At 43.6% G+C, this 18221-nt stretch overlaps 1 protein-coding gene across 2 annotated transcripts in view; it reads right to left on the bottom strand.

The window, feature by feature from the left end:
- Myo5b (myosin VB) overlaps positions 1–17136 on the bottom strand; it is a 359763-nt gene extending 342627 nt beyond the window's left edge. For both annotated transcript variants that reach the window (XM_063231700.1, XM_063231701.1), the window contains exon 1: positions 16908–17136. In XM_063231700.1, coding sequence (XP_063087770.1) covers positions 16908–16934 — 27 coding nt within the window. In that variant the 5' untranslated portion in view covers positions 16935–17136. The remainder of the gene's footprint in view (positions 1–16907) is intronic.
- Between the last annotated feature and the right edge of the window lie 1085 nt (positions 17137–18221).

The raw sequence follows: 18221 nt of genomic DNA, 5'->3' as shown, positions 1-18221 counted from the left end.
CATTTATGTATCTTCCCAGTAAGAAGTTACTTCTAGCCACCTTTCAAGTGGAGAAGTTTCAAGGTCACAGGGGCCATATTCCTATGCAGGCACTCCCCAGGGCATCCCTGCTGGACAGTGCTGACACTTGCAGAAAAGACGCCCTCATTTCCACAAAGGCTGCCCATCCCGCACCTGGAGGGGAGTGGGCCAAATCACCACATTCCTGCACAAAGTTAAATCTTCTACTCTGCAACACAAAGCTATTGTTCATCCTCTTGCTCTTTGGATGTAATCAGGGGAGAATACAAGCTTTACCTGACAGCACTGCTGTATTTCTTTTTTTTTTTTTTTAATTTTATTTAAGAGGAAAAAGAGAAAAACACAAAACAAAACAAAGCAGTGTAAGGGTACACATAATACAGAACTACAAAAAAAAAACATAACAGTAAGAAATCACCTGTTAATAGATTACATATTATCATTATTTCAAGATCACATCTTTCCCTGGCAATTAAGCGCTGGATTCCCTAGCTGTTCTTCATATGCTACGGTGTCCAGGTCCTTGCTGTTCCAGGTATCTTCCTCTGGATGAGCTTTATTTATTGGGGTCTCCTTAAAATATGTCACTGAGATCAAAACATAGTACACATGTGGAGTCACATCTTATTGGAAGGGGTGACCTTGACCCTTTTTAAAATTTTCATTAGTATATCTGCAGCACCTAATGATTAATCACAGAGAGATGGTACACATACATAATACATCTTAATTATTTCTATGTCCCCTTCCCCTATTTTCCCTCCCTGGCTCCATTCTAAAGTCAATAACATAGCAAACGCTACGCAGCACCAAAATTACCCTTTAAAGTGCCTTATAAATGCCTCCATCATCACACTGAGATGTCCCCACTTGCAGAGGCTCTGAACTAAGGAAATGATTTCCTCCTTCCATGTCACGCTTACCTTCTCTAAGAAGGTTGATTATTCATACAACTAATGCTATTCTTCTTGGTTTTTCACTTCATTTGTTTCTTAGGGATTTTTGTATTCACCTTGCACACAAAGACACTTTCCTAAAATGTAAACACTTCAATGAGCCAGACTCACCAAAGCAGTAATGCCACTGTTACTTAGTCTCCTCAAAGGACAGCTGTTTTCATGGAGTCTTCACGGTTCATTCTCCCTTCCTCGCCTAGTCTGTGATCCAGGTCAGTATTTCCTGAGAACCAAAATCTACCACTAACCAGTGCTCAAACAAGAAACTTTGTAAAACTTCCATTCTGCAGTCTCACTTTTGCAAATCTTTCTCCTGATAATAGAAGTCATAAAGAGGTTAATGAGATAGAAAGCTTACTACAGTACATAAAATCAATAGCGCTGTCCTTTTCTAAAGTCTGAAACAACTTAAGCAACTGCTTTTTTTGCCCATAAGACAAATGTGCACTCTTGGACATCATTTATCATCCCAGGGGAAAAAATATTGGCACAGTTTTCCTGCCTGTATGTTTCTGAGTACAAACATTCATTCACTCACTTATTCATTCATTTCAGTGCTGGAGATCAAACTCTAGGCAAGAGTTCTACCACTAAGCTACATCCCCAGACCCTCTGATTAGGTTTAAAGTTGTCTTTAGTCATGTTATCACCAGAATCACACAGATCATAGCTGGCACTCAGGTATCTAAAATGAAACGTACCATTTTATGAAGAATGACTGCACTTTGAAAGACTTCATATGACATCTTTGCTCAAAACATTATCAAAGCCAGGCGTGGTGGCATGCATTTGTAATCCTAGCACTCAGGAGACTGTGGTAAGAGGATCAGGAGTTCAAGGTCACTGTGGGCAACTTAGCAAGGTCCTATATGTCAATATGAAATAAAAAGGCCTGGGGATGTAATTCAGTGGCACAGCTGCCTAGTATGAACTGGGTCCTCAATTTAATCATTAATATCATCACACACAAAAATATCCACACAATGTCAAAACAATAAAACTAATTAGACAAACCAAAATCAATATGTTATAGAAACAAGTCCACCTTCCAAAAAATGTTGGTGTTAAGTCAACTTTGTTCTCAAAATAAGCTCCAGTCAATTCAGTAAAGTACTACATGGTAAGATGAAAGGCATACTAGAGGCAGCCCTACAGAGCACCACACAAATAGACTCTTCTATACTTTGAATATTAGTGTGTTCTCATTTTTTGAAAGGCGTGTCACTTCTTATAATACCACAGCTTGCAAACTTCTTTTACATTTGGATTTGGAGTATATGCCCATTTTTGCTTTCTTCCAAGGAAGACATAGTACTCTTTGAGAATTATTCTTGGATGTTATGTAATATTCTTTCAATCTTTAAGGGCTACACTTAGCTTTGGTTCCTGGCTCCACCCAATCAAGCTGTTTCCCCAAAGTCCAGCTGTCTTACAGGTAGCCTTGAGCCTCTGAGGCTAGAGGAAAAGGAGCAGCTTTTTAGGCTAAAGTGGAGATCCCACTATAGTGAGTTCTTTTTAACAACTCGGAAGGCTGAAAGATTCCCTGTTAATGTGATCTGCATCAGCAGCCACTAACCTACAGTTCAAAGAATAGAGCTCCATCCTCTTAAGGTGAGAGAGAGAAGGGCATACTGAGGGATGGAAGGGCAAGGCAGGTACAGTAGGCCACAAAGAACAGCAAGGGAGGAGCCTCCCAGCCCACTGCTTGACAGCTGCCATGACAGCCAAGGAACCTGCTACAGGGGTACCATATCCCATCCTTGACATACCCCAAGGGCTTCAATATGGGTAACACACTTCTTGCACACACTATTCCTGGGCAGGACTTAATATACCATTGCCTCACTACTAAGGATGACATTATCCCTCTTTTGTACCCAATGTTATGCTTAGTATCAAGCAGATTCTCAAATGTGTATGCCATACAATGCTGCTCAATCCATCAAGACCAAGTGCAGAAGATCTTTCAGCTATGGGAAAGTAGTAGATCTCACACATACTAGCTGAAAGCAGACATCTCTGCAAAACAGAGCTTCAGATTCACTTCAGGATATCTCCAAGTTCACAGCCCAAATTGTACAAAGTAAAACTATTATCATTTCTATTGCCTTGTTAGATTAGAAAGCATAACTGAAAACTGTCAAACGTCTCTAGCCCTGTGTAATGAACTAGCTGAGTTAAACACACTGAGCAATTATGGGAAAAAAAAAACCCTGCAATTTCTTTGTGTAAGTATTTTACACAGCAAGTTAACAGGAAGCACTTCAGATGCATAATAAGCATAGCTCATTAGAGAAGTAGGACCACTGGCAAAGCACAAAAAACGTGAGGTGAGATTTCAAATTCCAGGGTCAAGGCAAGAGTTTATTGTATGACATAAAGGAGAAAACAATAGCCTTGAAAGTTTGGTAGGCACAGTACATAAGACACATAGCTTTAGATACAAGCTACTGTTCCAAGGCTTTGAGTGTTATTTACACCCAGGCACATCATGATTCTTTGTCCAACATTTAAGCAGTTTCTGATTTCCGAGATGGTTCACATTGCAACTTGAGCACCATTCAGACTGATGCCCTCAGCACCTGCCCCATGAGAGCGCCACACATTACTGAGGGTTGTGTAACCCCAGCAATCTGCTGAGTAGGATGTGATTACACACTGCCAGTCAGATTTCAGGGATATTAATACTGTACAGTGAACGATTCCCAGAGCCTTTATTAAGGTTTAGGAATGTGAGGTGAAGGAGGAGGGAGAAAGTAGAGGATGCATTTGGAGGATAAGGGGAAGACCTAGAACACTTTTAAAGGAGGAGCTGGACAAAATCCAAGAAGAAAAAAAGATCAAACTTGTTGTTCTGGCAAATGTTAAGGCCTGCTTTCCAACATCTTTTAGGGGGCAACAATGGATTTCAGCCCTTTCAGACATGGAAACTACCACAAGAATCTGGGGTAGAAACTGAGATGAAAACCAGTTTAAAACTAAGGCAGAAGGATGCAAATTCCACAAATAACCATGACTTCACAAGAAATGAAACCAGGCCTAGGATAAATACCCCAAATCCTATGCTATGGAATGAAATACAGTGACTATATTTTCAGTGTCTCTCTGGATAACTCTGATACATCTAAAATAGGAAAACCATGGCTCTGGTGCCTATAATTTCCACGTTTCTCTTGATGAAAGCACATGGTTCCCAGTGACTGTACCATCTTCCAAAGCTCCTTAGGCCAAAGGAGCCAAGATACTTGGACCAGGGTAGCACCCGGCCAATAAGAGTCAATCAAAAGGCTATGTTCTACCAAAGTTTAGAGCTTTGATCACCCAAGACAAGGTCAACATCCAACATGGAGCCAATGTACACTGAAACTGGAGATATAGAAAGGGCATTTAATCCAAGGCTGAGGTGAAGAGACAGAAAAAAAGGCTGAGGCCAAGAGGAACTGAGTCTTGTTGATGCCACTAGCATGGAAGGAAATACACTCCTGCTGCTGACAAGGTAATCTGATCCTCAAAGCCATAGCAGTCTTGAGCATCTTTCTGGCCCTCTGATATTTGGTAACCTATTAGTCCAGGCTAGCTAAGCTAGGGACCTGAGAAAGCTCTCTTAATGCCTACAACATCCTTAGAATAGAATCTGTATCTTGAAGTAGGCTTGCACCTAGAACAGCCAAGTATACCAAGTATCAGGTTAGATATAGGTGTCCCATTCATGGTATCCACATGGGATGCTCTTCTTTGTGCAGACTGGGGAGTCCACCGCTAGGAGCAGCAGAAGAGTTAGGTCTGGAGATTCAGGGAAGAACATCTAAAGGGACAAATGAGTCTCAAAAACCAGAACCTGAGAACCCTTTTTGTTTTCTCCACTAATGGAAGAGGAAAAGTATGTCTTAACACCAGTTTCTCCATCAATGCTAATACTTTGCTAGGTTAGAGGATCCAAATCAAGGTTGGCCAGCTGACAGACAATGAATCAGCACTAGAACTCCTTTTTCTATGTTTAAGGCTCTACCTCACACTGCCTTGTGGCTTCACCAAGGACAAAACCTTTATGAACAATAATTATCAGCAACTGAGACAGTTTACCTGTTATCTCATCAAGCTTCAAGGGTTGCATTAAAATACTTACTCCTAAGGCTAAAGCCTAAGGTTATACCTTTGGAAAGCTGGGGAACTAGTACAGTACTCCAAACCCTGGTCTAGACATACCTCAAGATTGTGAGACTAACCTCCATTGTTTTTTTCTACCCTCCCTCAACAAAACAAAACTTAGCATATAACCATTTTTAAATGTACAGTTCAGTAGCATTCGCCCTATTGTGCAACCAGTATCTATATCCAAAACTTCATTTTTATTTAGTAAAACAAATCCTGAACCTCAAAAAAGAAAAACAAAAAGCAAGAACACCTATTATCCTCCCAGCAACCCCCTTGTAGTTTATCTTCATGAATTTGACTATTGTAGATACCTTATACATTGTGTGGAATCACAAACATGTATTTCTTTGTTATTGGCTTATTTCACTTAGTAAAATGGCCTCAAGATTCATTTATGTCACACTCTGTCAATTTCATTTAAGGCTGAACATATTCCAGTGCTCTCTTCTCTTACCTTCACGTATGTTTAGTACTTAACATCCTGTCTGACACAGCAGGAAGCAAATACAAAGTGCATCCTTCCATCCATTTTCAAAAGAGCGTTTTAGAAAATTAGGCAGAATAGGCTTTCAAATTTAATTTTAAATCAATAGATATTAATGCTATTATACTTGCCATTACATTGAGATAATTATGTGTCCATGTGTTAATTGTATTAACATATATATAATTTAAGTGAATTGTAAATCAATTTGACAAAATTCTGTGACTGTTAAATTTTTAACCAAACAGACCAAAACTGCTAAATCTGAAGGAGTTTTTGCCTGACAGCTTCAAAGGCACTCCTGCATTTTTACTGATCACTGAGAACATTCAAAGCTCAATTCACTCCAGAGGACAATAACTAATAAACAACCACACAATCCTGGCATCCATATCTGGAAGTCACACATTATTTTTAATACCAGTTAAGTCAATAAGTCTATAGCTCATCTGACCAGTTTTTTTCTCCCCAAACATTTGACTAGGCCAGCCTGAACAGCATAGTGAGACTCTGTCTCAAAAAGACCAAAAAAAAAAAAAAAAAAAAAAAAAAAAAAAACAATCAACCACCTTAACAGCAAAGAAATATTAGTTTCTGGCTGAGGAGACATTAATTTTCCTTATTTTACAAATAAACATTAGCCCTCCTTAGGGAGTAAATGCAAGTTAAGAATGTGATTAAATCTGATGAGTGAAGTAAAACAATTTATCTCTTTTCAGTGTGCTAGTATCACTCTAATGTCTATTCATACAACACATGAACCACTGAAACACAAGACTACCGTGTACAGATGAATCTTTTCCTCCCCATACCACATACGGGTCTCAGCATTCACCCAGGCAGTCACAAAGTGCTTTGTATATGTTGCCTGAATGAGAAATATAAAGATGACCAGAATCTTCAGATCCGATTAATCTATGATGAATATTATCTTCTTTCCTAAAGGAGATAAGACAAATTAAATGGATCTAGTTTTTCTTCCCTGATTCACTTGCTATCACTTTTGAAAACTATCTGCTCTGCTCAATCTCAGAGGAGGGATGGAGAGTCACATTTGCCCTCCTCTGCATTTTACAAGTATCCAGGGGTCTCTATGAGATTGCTCATAAGGCCTTGTGAGTTATCTGGAGGAATAAAAAGAGACTGCCTTTTAACAGGTAAGGGCAGATATATACACATAGCCGAAATTACAGATAATATTGGGATAGTCAAAAACAAGCCTATCTTATCAGCTTTCACATTCATCAGCGTTGCTTAGCTGTTGCTCCCCACTCATATCTTGTGCTAAGCCTTGAGCCAATGTAACCAAAAACTGAAAAACAACATTTAACCATCTCCTGACATGGACTCCTCATTCCATAGGTCTAGGCAAGCACCAGAGGAAACAAATGGACTTTACACTGATTATCTAAGCCAACAGACTTGCCAAAAATCACAAGAGAAGGCAATACCACACTAAAGGCGGTTGCTGTTGAAGAAGATCCATGGCTTGGAAATGGGAGGAGAGAAGTCCAGGTAGAATTTAAGCTGATTCTAACATTTGTTGAGTGCTTCTGGTATACCAAATCCCATCTTGAGAATGGTGTGGATCCGGAGCATAAGATTCAACCTTTGTTTTCAGTAAGAGCAATTTTTCAAATGTATGTTCAGCCAGCAATTGCATGCATAAAAGAAAAAGAAACAGAGACTCCAAAATTACCCGTGATCTCAAACCTATTTAGATTTGTAACTTTTAATTTGGCTCAGTGACTCATTCTGTTTTCAGCAGTACCACCTTTTTTTGATATTTGAGTAACTGATGGTGCATAGTAATAAATATCTATGAGCTCACTATCCAAATTAGTAGACCTAGTACTACTGGTCCCAGTCCTGTTCCCCTGCCACCCTCATTTCAAATTATTCTAGTTTCCTTTCCTCTTATTCCTTAGTTTTTCCTTATAGTTGTATCGTGTACATACTCTTCAATAATACAGTTCATTTTGTTTAGAAACTTATAAAGATATATTGTACATATTAATCCCCAAAGCACCATCACCAATGACACATTGAGTACCATCGGAAATGAGGTGGTATGTTCTATGAATATAGCATATGGTGAGATTGTCCTGGGGTCTGGGTGGGCAATAAGGAAAAACTTGAATTAGCCTAGAGCAAATGGCCATAGCACTCAATGTAAGATAGTTAAATACAGTACAATGTAAAGGTTAAAATAATTTCCCCTCTCACCTTCTCCACGATTCAGACCACAATATGAAGGTTTGTCTCCAAACCAAGAGACCTAAACTTCTTAATGCTAAAGACACAACAAGTTTTTTGTTTTGTGGTACTAAGGACTGAACCAAAGGCCTTAGTACTGAGCTACATCCCCACCCCCTTTAATTTACTTTTATTTTGGAACAAGTTCTTACTAAATTGCCCATGTTGGGCTAGGACTTGTTATGTTCCTACCTCAGCCTTCCAAGAGGCTGAGATTATATGCATGTGTCACCGTGCATGGCTGGAAGTCTCTTAAATGTATAGAAAACCTCTGGATGTTATTCCTCTTAGGGTTTCATGTCATGGTACACTTCAGTTTCACAATGGCAAAAACTCTGGGAAAAATCCACTTTTCAGGTGTCTTCATTCCTCCCCAAACATCAGCAAAGGTAAGAAAAGCTACAGGGTCATGTCACTATTAAAACTGTTTAAAGAAGAGCAGTAAGCATGTCACAGTTCAGCATGTCTGTAGCACCAGCTACTCAGATCCCTGAACCCAGGAGTTCAAGTGATCACAAGGAAGATGCATAAAAGCAGCAATTTATGAGCCAGTGAGCACATTTTAAGAGGGGAATTATGAGCCGTGAATCTGGAACTCATACAGGTAATTTTGCTCATCCTCACAGGTAAATTAACAAGGTATCAACAGCACACATCCATGTCCAGGTCCAGACAACTTAAGGACTTCTCCTTTTGTCAAACTTAAAATATCCTTAGAATGTCCTTGATTGGAGGATCTGAGCAGCTTTGACAAATCCCCTGATGAGCTCCTAAAGCTATGTAAAAGGAATGCTCTGGGTCATGGAATGGTTCTGGTAAGACTCTCTCCTCAGCTGCCAAGGGAGAGGCCTTGTCTGTGATGGCCAAAGCAGAAAACACAGTGAGGAGGAGACTCTCTCCTCAGCTGCCAAGGGAGAGGCCTTGTCTGTGATGGCCAAAGCAGAAAACACAGTGAGGAGGATGCACTGAATGCCTGCCCACTCAGAGCACATGCATAAGTGTGAAGACCTCTGGCTAAGAGGGCAGAAGGCTCCTAGAAGAGACTCATACTTGGTTCACTAGTCATAGCCCCAAAAGAAAGCAACATGTAACATCAAGTATGGGAGGAAGATACTCTTCACAATTGGGTTTTAAGGAGGAAATGGAGGCAAGGAAAGTGGACTAAGCCCTGCAGCGGTGAGACTTAAGGATAACTTTATGCTCTTTTCATTTCACCTATGCTGTTTGAAATAGCCTTATAGACCAAGAGCAGGAGTTGCATCTCCATTTGGGATATAGTTTTAAGCACCAGGGTATCCAAGGGGCTAGGTGTAGTACTGACCGGGGGGGGGGGAGGCAAAGCAAAAAATCCCCAGAACAAGTACCTGCAGGACTAGATCATCTATCCTTTCTACCTATCCTTTCTCTCCCGCTCTGATCAAGCAGGGTTTTCTTTTCTGATACTGGGGAGGTGAGGGAAACAGCACTAGAGAAAAGCGCTATGATGCTAGGGGCTCTTTGATGCACATATGTTCCAGACGCACCATCAAAGGGACAGAGACTTCATAAAAAGTAGAACAGATGAGCAGAAACCAGTTAGATTTGGGTGCATAATGTAAGCCAGAGGTCCTGCACTTGGAAATGGAGATGACAGGAGTGGCTACCTCATTCACTGAGGTGTTTAATGAGCTAATAAATGGTGCAAAGAAATGACCTGGCACAAAAACCTCTCAGTAACAGTTCTCATACCAGGGGATTTTTGACTTTAGAATTCAAAAACATGAATGGGGGGGGGGGATGACTGCAGATAAAGTAAATTAGAAAGGACTTATGTCCTTGAGTACCTTATTCAAAATATTGTTGCTGAATGCCACAGTGCACATGATAATTCCAGCTACTCTGGAGGCTGAGGCAGGAAACTGCAAGTTCAAAGCCAATTTAGGCAACCTAGTGACTTACAAAGACTCTGTCTCAATATAAAAATTTAAAAATGGCTGGAGATATAGTTCTGTGGTAGAGTGTTTATCTAACATCCACAAGCTGTGTTCAGTCCCCAGCATTATAAAAAATATATATATTAAACCAAATATTCTCTTCCTATGCTTTGCCATCTCTATAAATATAAACAGGGGGAAGAAAAGTTACAAGTAATGAACCTTCTGCTCAGCCTCTCATAGTGCTAGGATCAGAGTCATGTGCCACCACGCCTGACTGATCCCATATATTTTTTGAATATATACTGTACACAAATCTAAAGCAGCTGTGCCCAGCAGAAATAAAATGCAAGGCTGAGGGTGTGGCTCAGAGACAAAGTGTTGGCCTAACTCATACCAGGCCAATTTTAGTTCTGGCACTATATTTTAAAAAGTATGATATGAGCCACACATAGAACATTACATTTTCTAATGAACTTGGAAAGCCCAATAAAATTATTCATATAACTAATATTTTAAAAGTATGAATGAGATACTTTACATCATTTTTCTAAGTCTTAGAAATCTGGGGTACATTCTATACTTACTTCCCAATTTGCTCCAGCCTCCTCTTCTAGTGCTCAAAAGCCAATAGGGGGTTTCTCTATTGGACATCACAGAACCAAAGAATACACATAATAGCTGTTTCTGAGACTGGCACAAAGGAACCTTATCTTTCCCACATTGTATGAATTGTTTCAATAATCATTCCTATTCAGAGGGGGGAAAAGGAACATTATGAAAAATGCTTTTTAATTTTCCTTGAAAGCTATAATAAAAGACCAGAATGCACAGTTTAAAACTTCTTTCAACTTGCTTTTGCTTCTTCTCAAGGGGTGGTGGGCAGGAGGGAGGAACCTTTCCTCCCACTCCTTGGTTGCTTAAAGCTCTGGCTTCACTATGTCACTCACCAAGTCCCGCTATGATCCATGCCCATGCAGCCTTACTGAGCAATATTGAGAGAAAAGACCTCAGGCCCCATGACAGTGACTGCCACCCAGTACTGTAACTGGCAGAGGAAGCAAGCTATGAACAAGTGCCAAAACCACACAGTGTTCTAGACACAGTATGTGGAACAGATCACATAACCTTCCAATAACCTTCCCATGATACAGGTAGCATCCCCAAATTTTCAGATGAAGAAATCAAAACACAGAAAGTATCTGCTCCAAAGTGTCACAACAGAGAGCCTTTAACCACAATATCCAGGGACGTTTCCACCAAGATCATAACTGCAAAGGCCAAGATTACCCATATCAAGGTATGCTTAAATTGACCCTTATTAATATGATGCTAGAAGACAACTGCATTTCCAGGCTTCTCACTGAGCGAAATCCCCAGCCCTTTTCATTTCCAGACAGGGTCTCACTAAATTGCCCAGGCTGGCCTCGAACTTGCAATCCTCCTGCCTTAGTCTCCAGAGTAGCTGGAATTACAAGCATGTAACTACCATGCCCTAGCTCTCATAGGTTCTTAACAAAACTTCACGACTTCCATCTAAGTATGAGAAAACATCACACAAGCCTAAGTTGAGAGTCATTCTACAAAATGAGTGACCAATAATCTTAAAGGGCCATTATCATGAAAGATAAGGAAAAAAGAAGAAATTGTCACCAATAGGAAAAGATTAAATGCTGTGTACTAAAAGCATTGTGGGATCCTAAATGAGATTTTGGCCTAAGAAAAGGTATTAATGGAAAAAATACATGATATTCCAGTAAAGACTGTAGACTAGTTAATAGTATACTAACACTGATTTCCTAGTTTTGATAACTTCATTTTGGTCATATAAAGTGTTAACATTAGGGGAATGTGAGGAAAATATGCCCAGGAATTTTTATTTTTTTACAACATTTCTATAAGCATGAAATTATTTCTAAATAAAGAGTTTTAAAAATAGTGCTATAATTATCCCTAAATACACTTAGATCATTCCTGCTTGTATGCTTAAACTGACTTTCCCTATTTCCCTATCAAATCTTTCTGACAGCATCCTCTTCCCTGCCTCATGTATTCAAACCTTATTCTTCAAGATCCAATCATGCCCCATGGCTCTAAAGGAAGCTCTTCCCCTATTATAATCCCTATGACCAACACTTCCGTAAAGGGCCTATGATGCCTGCATCTGCACCTCTCGTGACACATGGATCGCCCTATATTGTTAGTTAACTCTGTATATTTAAGTTTCACCCCTAAACATACTGGAGACTCCTCAAAAATGTTGCTACTCACTTCTGTTCTTCATGTAGCCTAAGCAGGTAGAAAACATCACATAAGCTACCAAAAGAAGACAGGGCAACAGTCTACCACGTGACCCCAGGTGCAGGCAGTCACATATGCCATGGGTAAGTGGGGAACAGCTTCATGAGAATGTGGAAATTCTTTTTTTTTTTTTGTCTTTTTCCTTTTTACCGGTACCAGGGATCGAACTCACGACCACCTGCTTGCAAGGCAGGTGCTTATGCCGCTGAGCTAAATCCCCAGCCCCAGAATGTGGAAATTCTGAAGATTGCCACCAGTAAGCTCACTAGGTGAGCCAGCAGCAAAGGCTCACTAGGCTTACAGGCCAATCGAGAAAAGGGAGCAGAAAGGAAAAGGAAGCAGAGCTAGGCATACACAAGGCAGTGAAGCCAGGAAGAAAGCGGGGAGGGGTAGGACACTGCTCTGGGCTTGCCTGGGACCCTACAGGTGCCAAAACCCTTGAGTTGCTTAACACATGCTCCATCAAGCCACTATGAGTAATGGGTTAATTACTCAGAGAAAGAGTTAGATTCTGAGATGAAGACTCCTGCCCAAAAGATTTGTTAGGCAGTGTTCTTAAGGAAAGGCCAGTAGGGAAGCTGGGAAGTGGGACAAGGAAAAAAGCCAAGCAAGAGTGTAATGAAGAATCAAAGCAAAGTAACTCTGGCTCAGCCCTGCAGAAGAATTGCGGAGATTGCAGATCATGTTTTAGATCTGTCTCATTCCCAAGGCTGGGGGACAGGAAGCTGATACTTTTTAATACTCTGATTGTTTATGGACTTCTCCCTTTGCAGAGGATGTAAACTCCCAGGCTCCATGTGCAAAGGCAAAGATGGGAAGTACTGACTACTGACAAAGTGGCATGGGAGCTGGCTACTGACAGCAATCGCCAAGGCAGCATGAGAGGAGAGATGGAGAGGGGAGATGAAGCAACAGTAACAGTACCCACTGCCATGGCTTGGCAAGTCTTCCCATGTGTTTAACCATGTGGAGATCACAGGGCAGCTGTTCCCTCTTAATACAGTTAGAAGACTTTGTACTTCTCAGATTAGCTGTATCCTCCAAAGAGTTAACACTACTACAACCTTTCCAAACAATCAGCGTCACTCAGGAGCCAAAGTCAAAGACTGAATCATTATTCTCTCCAATGGTAAGGGTAGATAGAGAGGAAAAAGTTGGCTCTTGCTGCCTTAGAGACTGATACTTGGGAAAAACCTACTTATCTGAGTCATGAGTAAGGAAAAAATTAAAGGACACCTAATTTTACAGGGCTTCTGTTTTTCAAAGGATTGGTACCCAAATAAAGGCCTCTGTTCAAACCTGCTATATACAGGATGTGCCCAACAGTAACCTCTTTAGCAGCACTCAAAATTCTACTGTGAGGACTGTAGTGAGGGTGAGGGTGTGGGTAGGAGGGGAGTAGCTCAGTAGAGAGTGCTTATCTAGTATGTATGTGCAAGGCCTGGGGTTTGACCCACAGACACACACACACACACACCTGAACACTACTGCTTGGACACCAGACACTACCTATCAGTTAAAAGCCAAGCAGAAAAAAGGATTATATGAAATCACTGTTTTCAGTCTGATGACTTCCCAACTGCTGCTGTCAAGAATCAAAGTAGCATACTAAATGTCAGTAGTTGAAATAGTAATATTTAAATTTTTCATCCAGAATAAGCCTCTGAGGTTACATTATTCAACCTGAGAGAGATTATATATTTTATATTTTAAAAAATCAGGCTATTCATGCTCTGAAAACACTTTAATCAAATTATTAGCACATGCTTTGGCTTCGTTCCAGGACCTGTACAAATCAAGCCTACACTGTGTTTTCTGGAGGGTTGGAAGCCAAGCACTAACACTTGCCACATATACACTGCTCGTGACAGCAAGGCGTACCTGAGCCCCACCTTTCTACGAGAATGAATGGGGCCAACTCATCTTGACATCACCCTGAAAGTGTCTGGCACGGACTCCGATTTTCTTTGTCTGTTCTCACCACAAAGAAAATAATTTCTCTAAGCTGAGACACTACGTCTTCTGAAAACAGGAGTCTCTTTATTAATGGGATGTGCCTGCCTTTTGCCAGTGACAAAAATCAGTGCCCCCCCCCCCCGCGCGAAAAGTCAACATGAGCCTGCAATTAAAAACAGGAAATGAAGGACATCAAGAAAACAGTAAACTAGAGAACATATCTTTTCTTGGGTAACTAAGAAGACACTAATATAGTAACCTCTTACCTGGAACAATTTAATACTCACAGGCTAATATAGTCTGTATACTTAAATGTTTCATATTTTAATATCATCCAAATACATCCCTAAAGCAAAAGGTATGATCAATAAAAAGCTTTGAAATTTCAGTTCCCCAAGCACTTACAAATTTTGCTGGCAAAATGGATGATTTCCTTCATGTATAATATATTAAAGTACATGCATGGACCCCATGTTCATCACATTAGAACACCTCCCTACCAGCTTAAAAATAAAGGAACATTGTTTCAGGATTACACTAAAATGAACAAAACATCTCCAACAAACAAGGTGAATCTGGGCAGCAGGCACAATTTCTCTGTATAATTTATGAATCATTTGCATATTGATAATCCAGCCTGGCAAATGGGGCCATAATGGTTAGGAAACAACAGTACTCCTTCTCAAAGTAGAGTGTAAGTGTGCTTAACTCTGCTGGAAAGAATAACAACTGTTTAAAACACAAGCCTGGAACTTAATGCTTGGAAGCACAATCAAAAAACAAACAAACAAAAAATCCTCAACATTTGACTGGAAGGCTGAAAAATGATTAAGTACTAGAAACCCCTAAAGGGGGCAAGGTACATTCCACAGCCATAGGGAGGAACTCTAACGTTCACTTTGGTTTAATTGTTCCAAACCAAAGAAGTTACTTTTCAGTGTGTTCAGTAGCCTTCTAAGACCTCTTCCTGCTGATACCAGTTTAATGTTACCAAAACTTAAGAAAAACTATGCTGAAATTCCTTGAGTTCAGACTCCCACTAACCCATCATTCCTAGTAGTTACTATGCATTTTGTTCCTAACTAAAAAGCAAATTGAGTGTTTCTCCCTGAAAGTATTGTCTTTAAAAGCAATCCAGAGTAAGTGGGTTTTTCAAAACCTACAGCTCCAAAAAGATGCATTCAATAAATAGTCCGTTAGCTTCATACAATATATGACAACTAAATAATGTCTCCTACAGGACTTCATGTATAATACACCAAGCTTATGTCAGGTCACTCGTTTTACTCTGGGTTGCAGGTTGCAACTCCAAGCACTTTGACTGAACACAGCTCCCGCTCTCAGCACTCGGGTTCAGGTTTTTTTCCTCCTTCATTCACTGGTTTCCAGCCTCCTTCTCCAGTTCCTGATAATCTGATTCTGGGAACAAACTGCAAGAGGGGGCTTTGAGAGCCGCTCCCTGCACTGCCACAGGTAACAGAGGAAGCGTGCTTTCCCACTCAGCCTTGCCTGAGTTCACTACGTGGAGGGCACCTTCTCCACTTCTCTGGCAAAGTCCTGACCCTTGGTGACAGTTAAGGGGTAAAGGGAGTTGCCTGGTGGGTCCAAAAGTGGTCTCTGAAGTAGCTGACGTTGTACCCAACCAGATGACAGCCTCCTGGACCACTGGATGAACGTCAACCCTTGCTGGTCCAGTTCCTCTCCGAGAAAAAGGGACACTAAAAAATTCCCGAAAGAAGGGCTGGCAGCCCGCCAAGCAGAAGAGCTCCCCCAAGCGCTGGACAGCGGCGAGCAATCGCCAGGTGAGGACGCGGAAGTAGCTCTTCCCACCCCGCCCAGACCTGTTGGCCAGGCCCGGCGTCTCAGGAATCGCTCTCACCCCGGACAGAACGCGCACACGCTGCACGCACCGAGCCTTCCGCCTGGAGGCGAGTGCACAAGGCACTGTGCAACGCGTCCTCGCGACCAGAAAAGTCGATCAGGAAGACCAGGCATCGGGATATCTGAAACTTACAGTGGACACCGGGCAGCGGCTCAAAGGTCCCTCCGGCTCAGCGTAGGCGCTCTGGGAAGCAGCGACAGCTCCTAACTAACCCCGGCGCCTACCGCGGAACCCAGGTGTGCCCGCGCGGCCGCACCTGTTCCCAGCACTGAACCCCGAGCCCCGCGCGCCCACTCTGATGTTGAAGACACCCTGAAAACCCACGCACTCCGGCCCAGCTCAAGGCTATCCTAGGCCCTCTTGGCAATAACTAAATGCCCAGTCGGTACCCACCCAAGGGGGGGGGGGTCGCCTCAAATTGCCCATCACCAGCGAACTAAGAATGCTCTTCTCCAGAGATCCCACGAGCACCCCTCCGTCACAGCTTACACCCCTTCTCCAGCCGCGCATCCCTCGCACCAGCCCCGCCCCCAGCCAAGTTCGGGGTCAGCCGGGTCTCCAGGCGGAGGGAAGGGAGCCTCGGCGGCGCTGCGGGCACCTGGGCAGGGCCCCGAGCGAGGACGGCGGCGACTCGCCGGGTGCCACACTGAGATCTGACCCCGGCCCGGCTCCCAGTTGGCAGAGACGCACCTGCGGGCCGGAGAACTCGGCTGTAGCTAAGGCTGAGCGCGGAAAACACGGCGAGGCCGGCGAGGAGAGGGGCGACAGGCGCGCAAAGGTGCGGCGCGGAGCAGGACGGCCGGTCAGCGTGCGGGGTTCCCGGAACCGCCAAACTTTCCCGGCCACCGAAGTTAAGGGCCCCGGACACGGCGGGGAGAGGAGTCCGGCGAGGGTCCCCGCCACTCCCACTCCGGCGCTCCAGAAGGTGGCCGACGCCCGGCCGGCGCCCCACCTGCGCGCCCGGAGCCGCGGCCCGCACTCACCTGGCTGTAGAGCTCGCTCACCGACATGGCCCGGCCTCGCGCCTGCCCGCCCGCCGGGGACGCCGGCTCCCGCTGCTCCGGCGGCTCGCGCTCCGCGGCCGGCCCTCCCGGCGCCCTCTCCCTGGACCGCTCCGGAGTTCTCCCTCGCTCTCCCTGGCTCCGCCACCCCGACCTGCCCAGCCGGCTTCCTGGAGGCGCCGCGGCCGGCTCGACCTTTACTCCCGCGGCGGCGCAGCTGCGGCGAGCAGGAGTTGCAGGAGGGGGAGAGGCCACGCACCGAGCGCCGCTCCCCGCTCAGGTATGGGGAAGACGTGCGAGCGCCCCGGCGAGGGCGAGCCAGGGAGGGAAGACCGGCGCGTCGCCGCCACCGCCACCGCCACCGCCACCGCCGCTGCCTGTGAGCCCTCGGCACCCTCGCAGCCGCAGGGTCCTGGGCCGGGGGCGGGGCCGGCGAGGAGCGGCGCCCTCTGCTGGACTGCGGGCGCAAACTGGCACAGGTGTGCGCGGCCCTGGGCACCTGCCTCGCCACGCGGGTCTTCCACCCAGGCTATGCTCCATCGAGGGTGGACAAGAATTCAAGAGTCAGGGAATTTGTTACAAATTACAGCTAAGGCTATGGCTCAATGGGAGCACCTCCGGCCCAGCAGCCCGAGTGTCAGGTGCAACCCTTTCAAGACCTGCCAATGGAATGCAAGAATGACCTATGCCCTACTCAACATCAGTGCCTGGATAATGATAATCACGTGGGGAGTGTTGCGAGTTCTAAGAGGGAGCCCCACTCCCAGGAATTCGGATTCGTTGGTGCAGGACGGGACCTGGGTATCTAAATTTTTTAAGGCTCATCTCCCCCCCCCCCACACACACACTTGTTTCTCCAGCTCTCTGGTCCCACTTTCTCAATTTTCCTCTCTAGCTCTGCTTCCTCTTCCTATTCCCTGAATAAAAATGTGTCCCATTTCCTAGAATTTATCTATCTTCTCACCGTGCCCCCTTTTTTTAGCCCTCAGCATTACACTATCAAATTGCAATCTAACCATACTGTACACTCACCTTACTGTTGTAGCTTGGCATAACTAATGCCATTTTGTGCCCTGTATTTGACCCAGAAGAGTGAGAAATTACTCAGGGTACAAGTCTCTTGAGAAACGCAGAATGAGCTGCATCCACAAGAAAAAAATTAACCTGCTCAACAAAGAAGCAGGATACAAGTGTCAACCAAAAATTAATGTAATATTCTAGCTGAATCGTTTCCAACAGGATGTCTTCTGGGGTTTTCTGTTTTAAAATCTCTGTAACTTTCCAGTTCGGGGGCCA

Source organism: Cavia porcellus, unplaced genomic scaffold, assembly GCF_034190915.1.
Source record: "Cavia porcellus strain 051 isolate PalLab524CR breed Dunkin Hartley unplaced genomic scaffold, mCavPor4.1 scaffold_20, whole genome shotgun sequence".
Classification (NCBI taxonomy): domain Eukaryota; kingdom Metazoa; phylum Chordata; class Mammalia; order Rodentia; family Caviidae; genus Cavia; species Cavia porcellus.
This window is presented reverse-complemented; position numbering and strand designations above follow the sequence as displayed.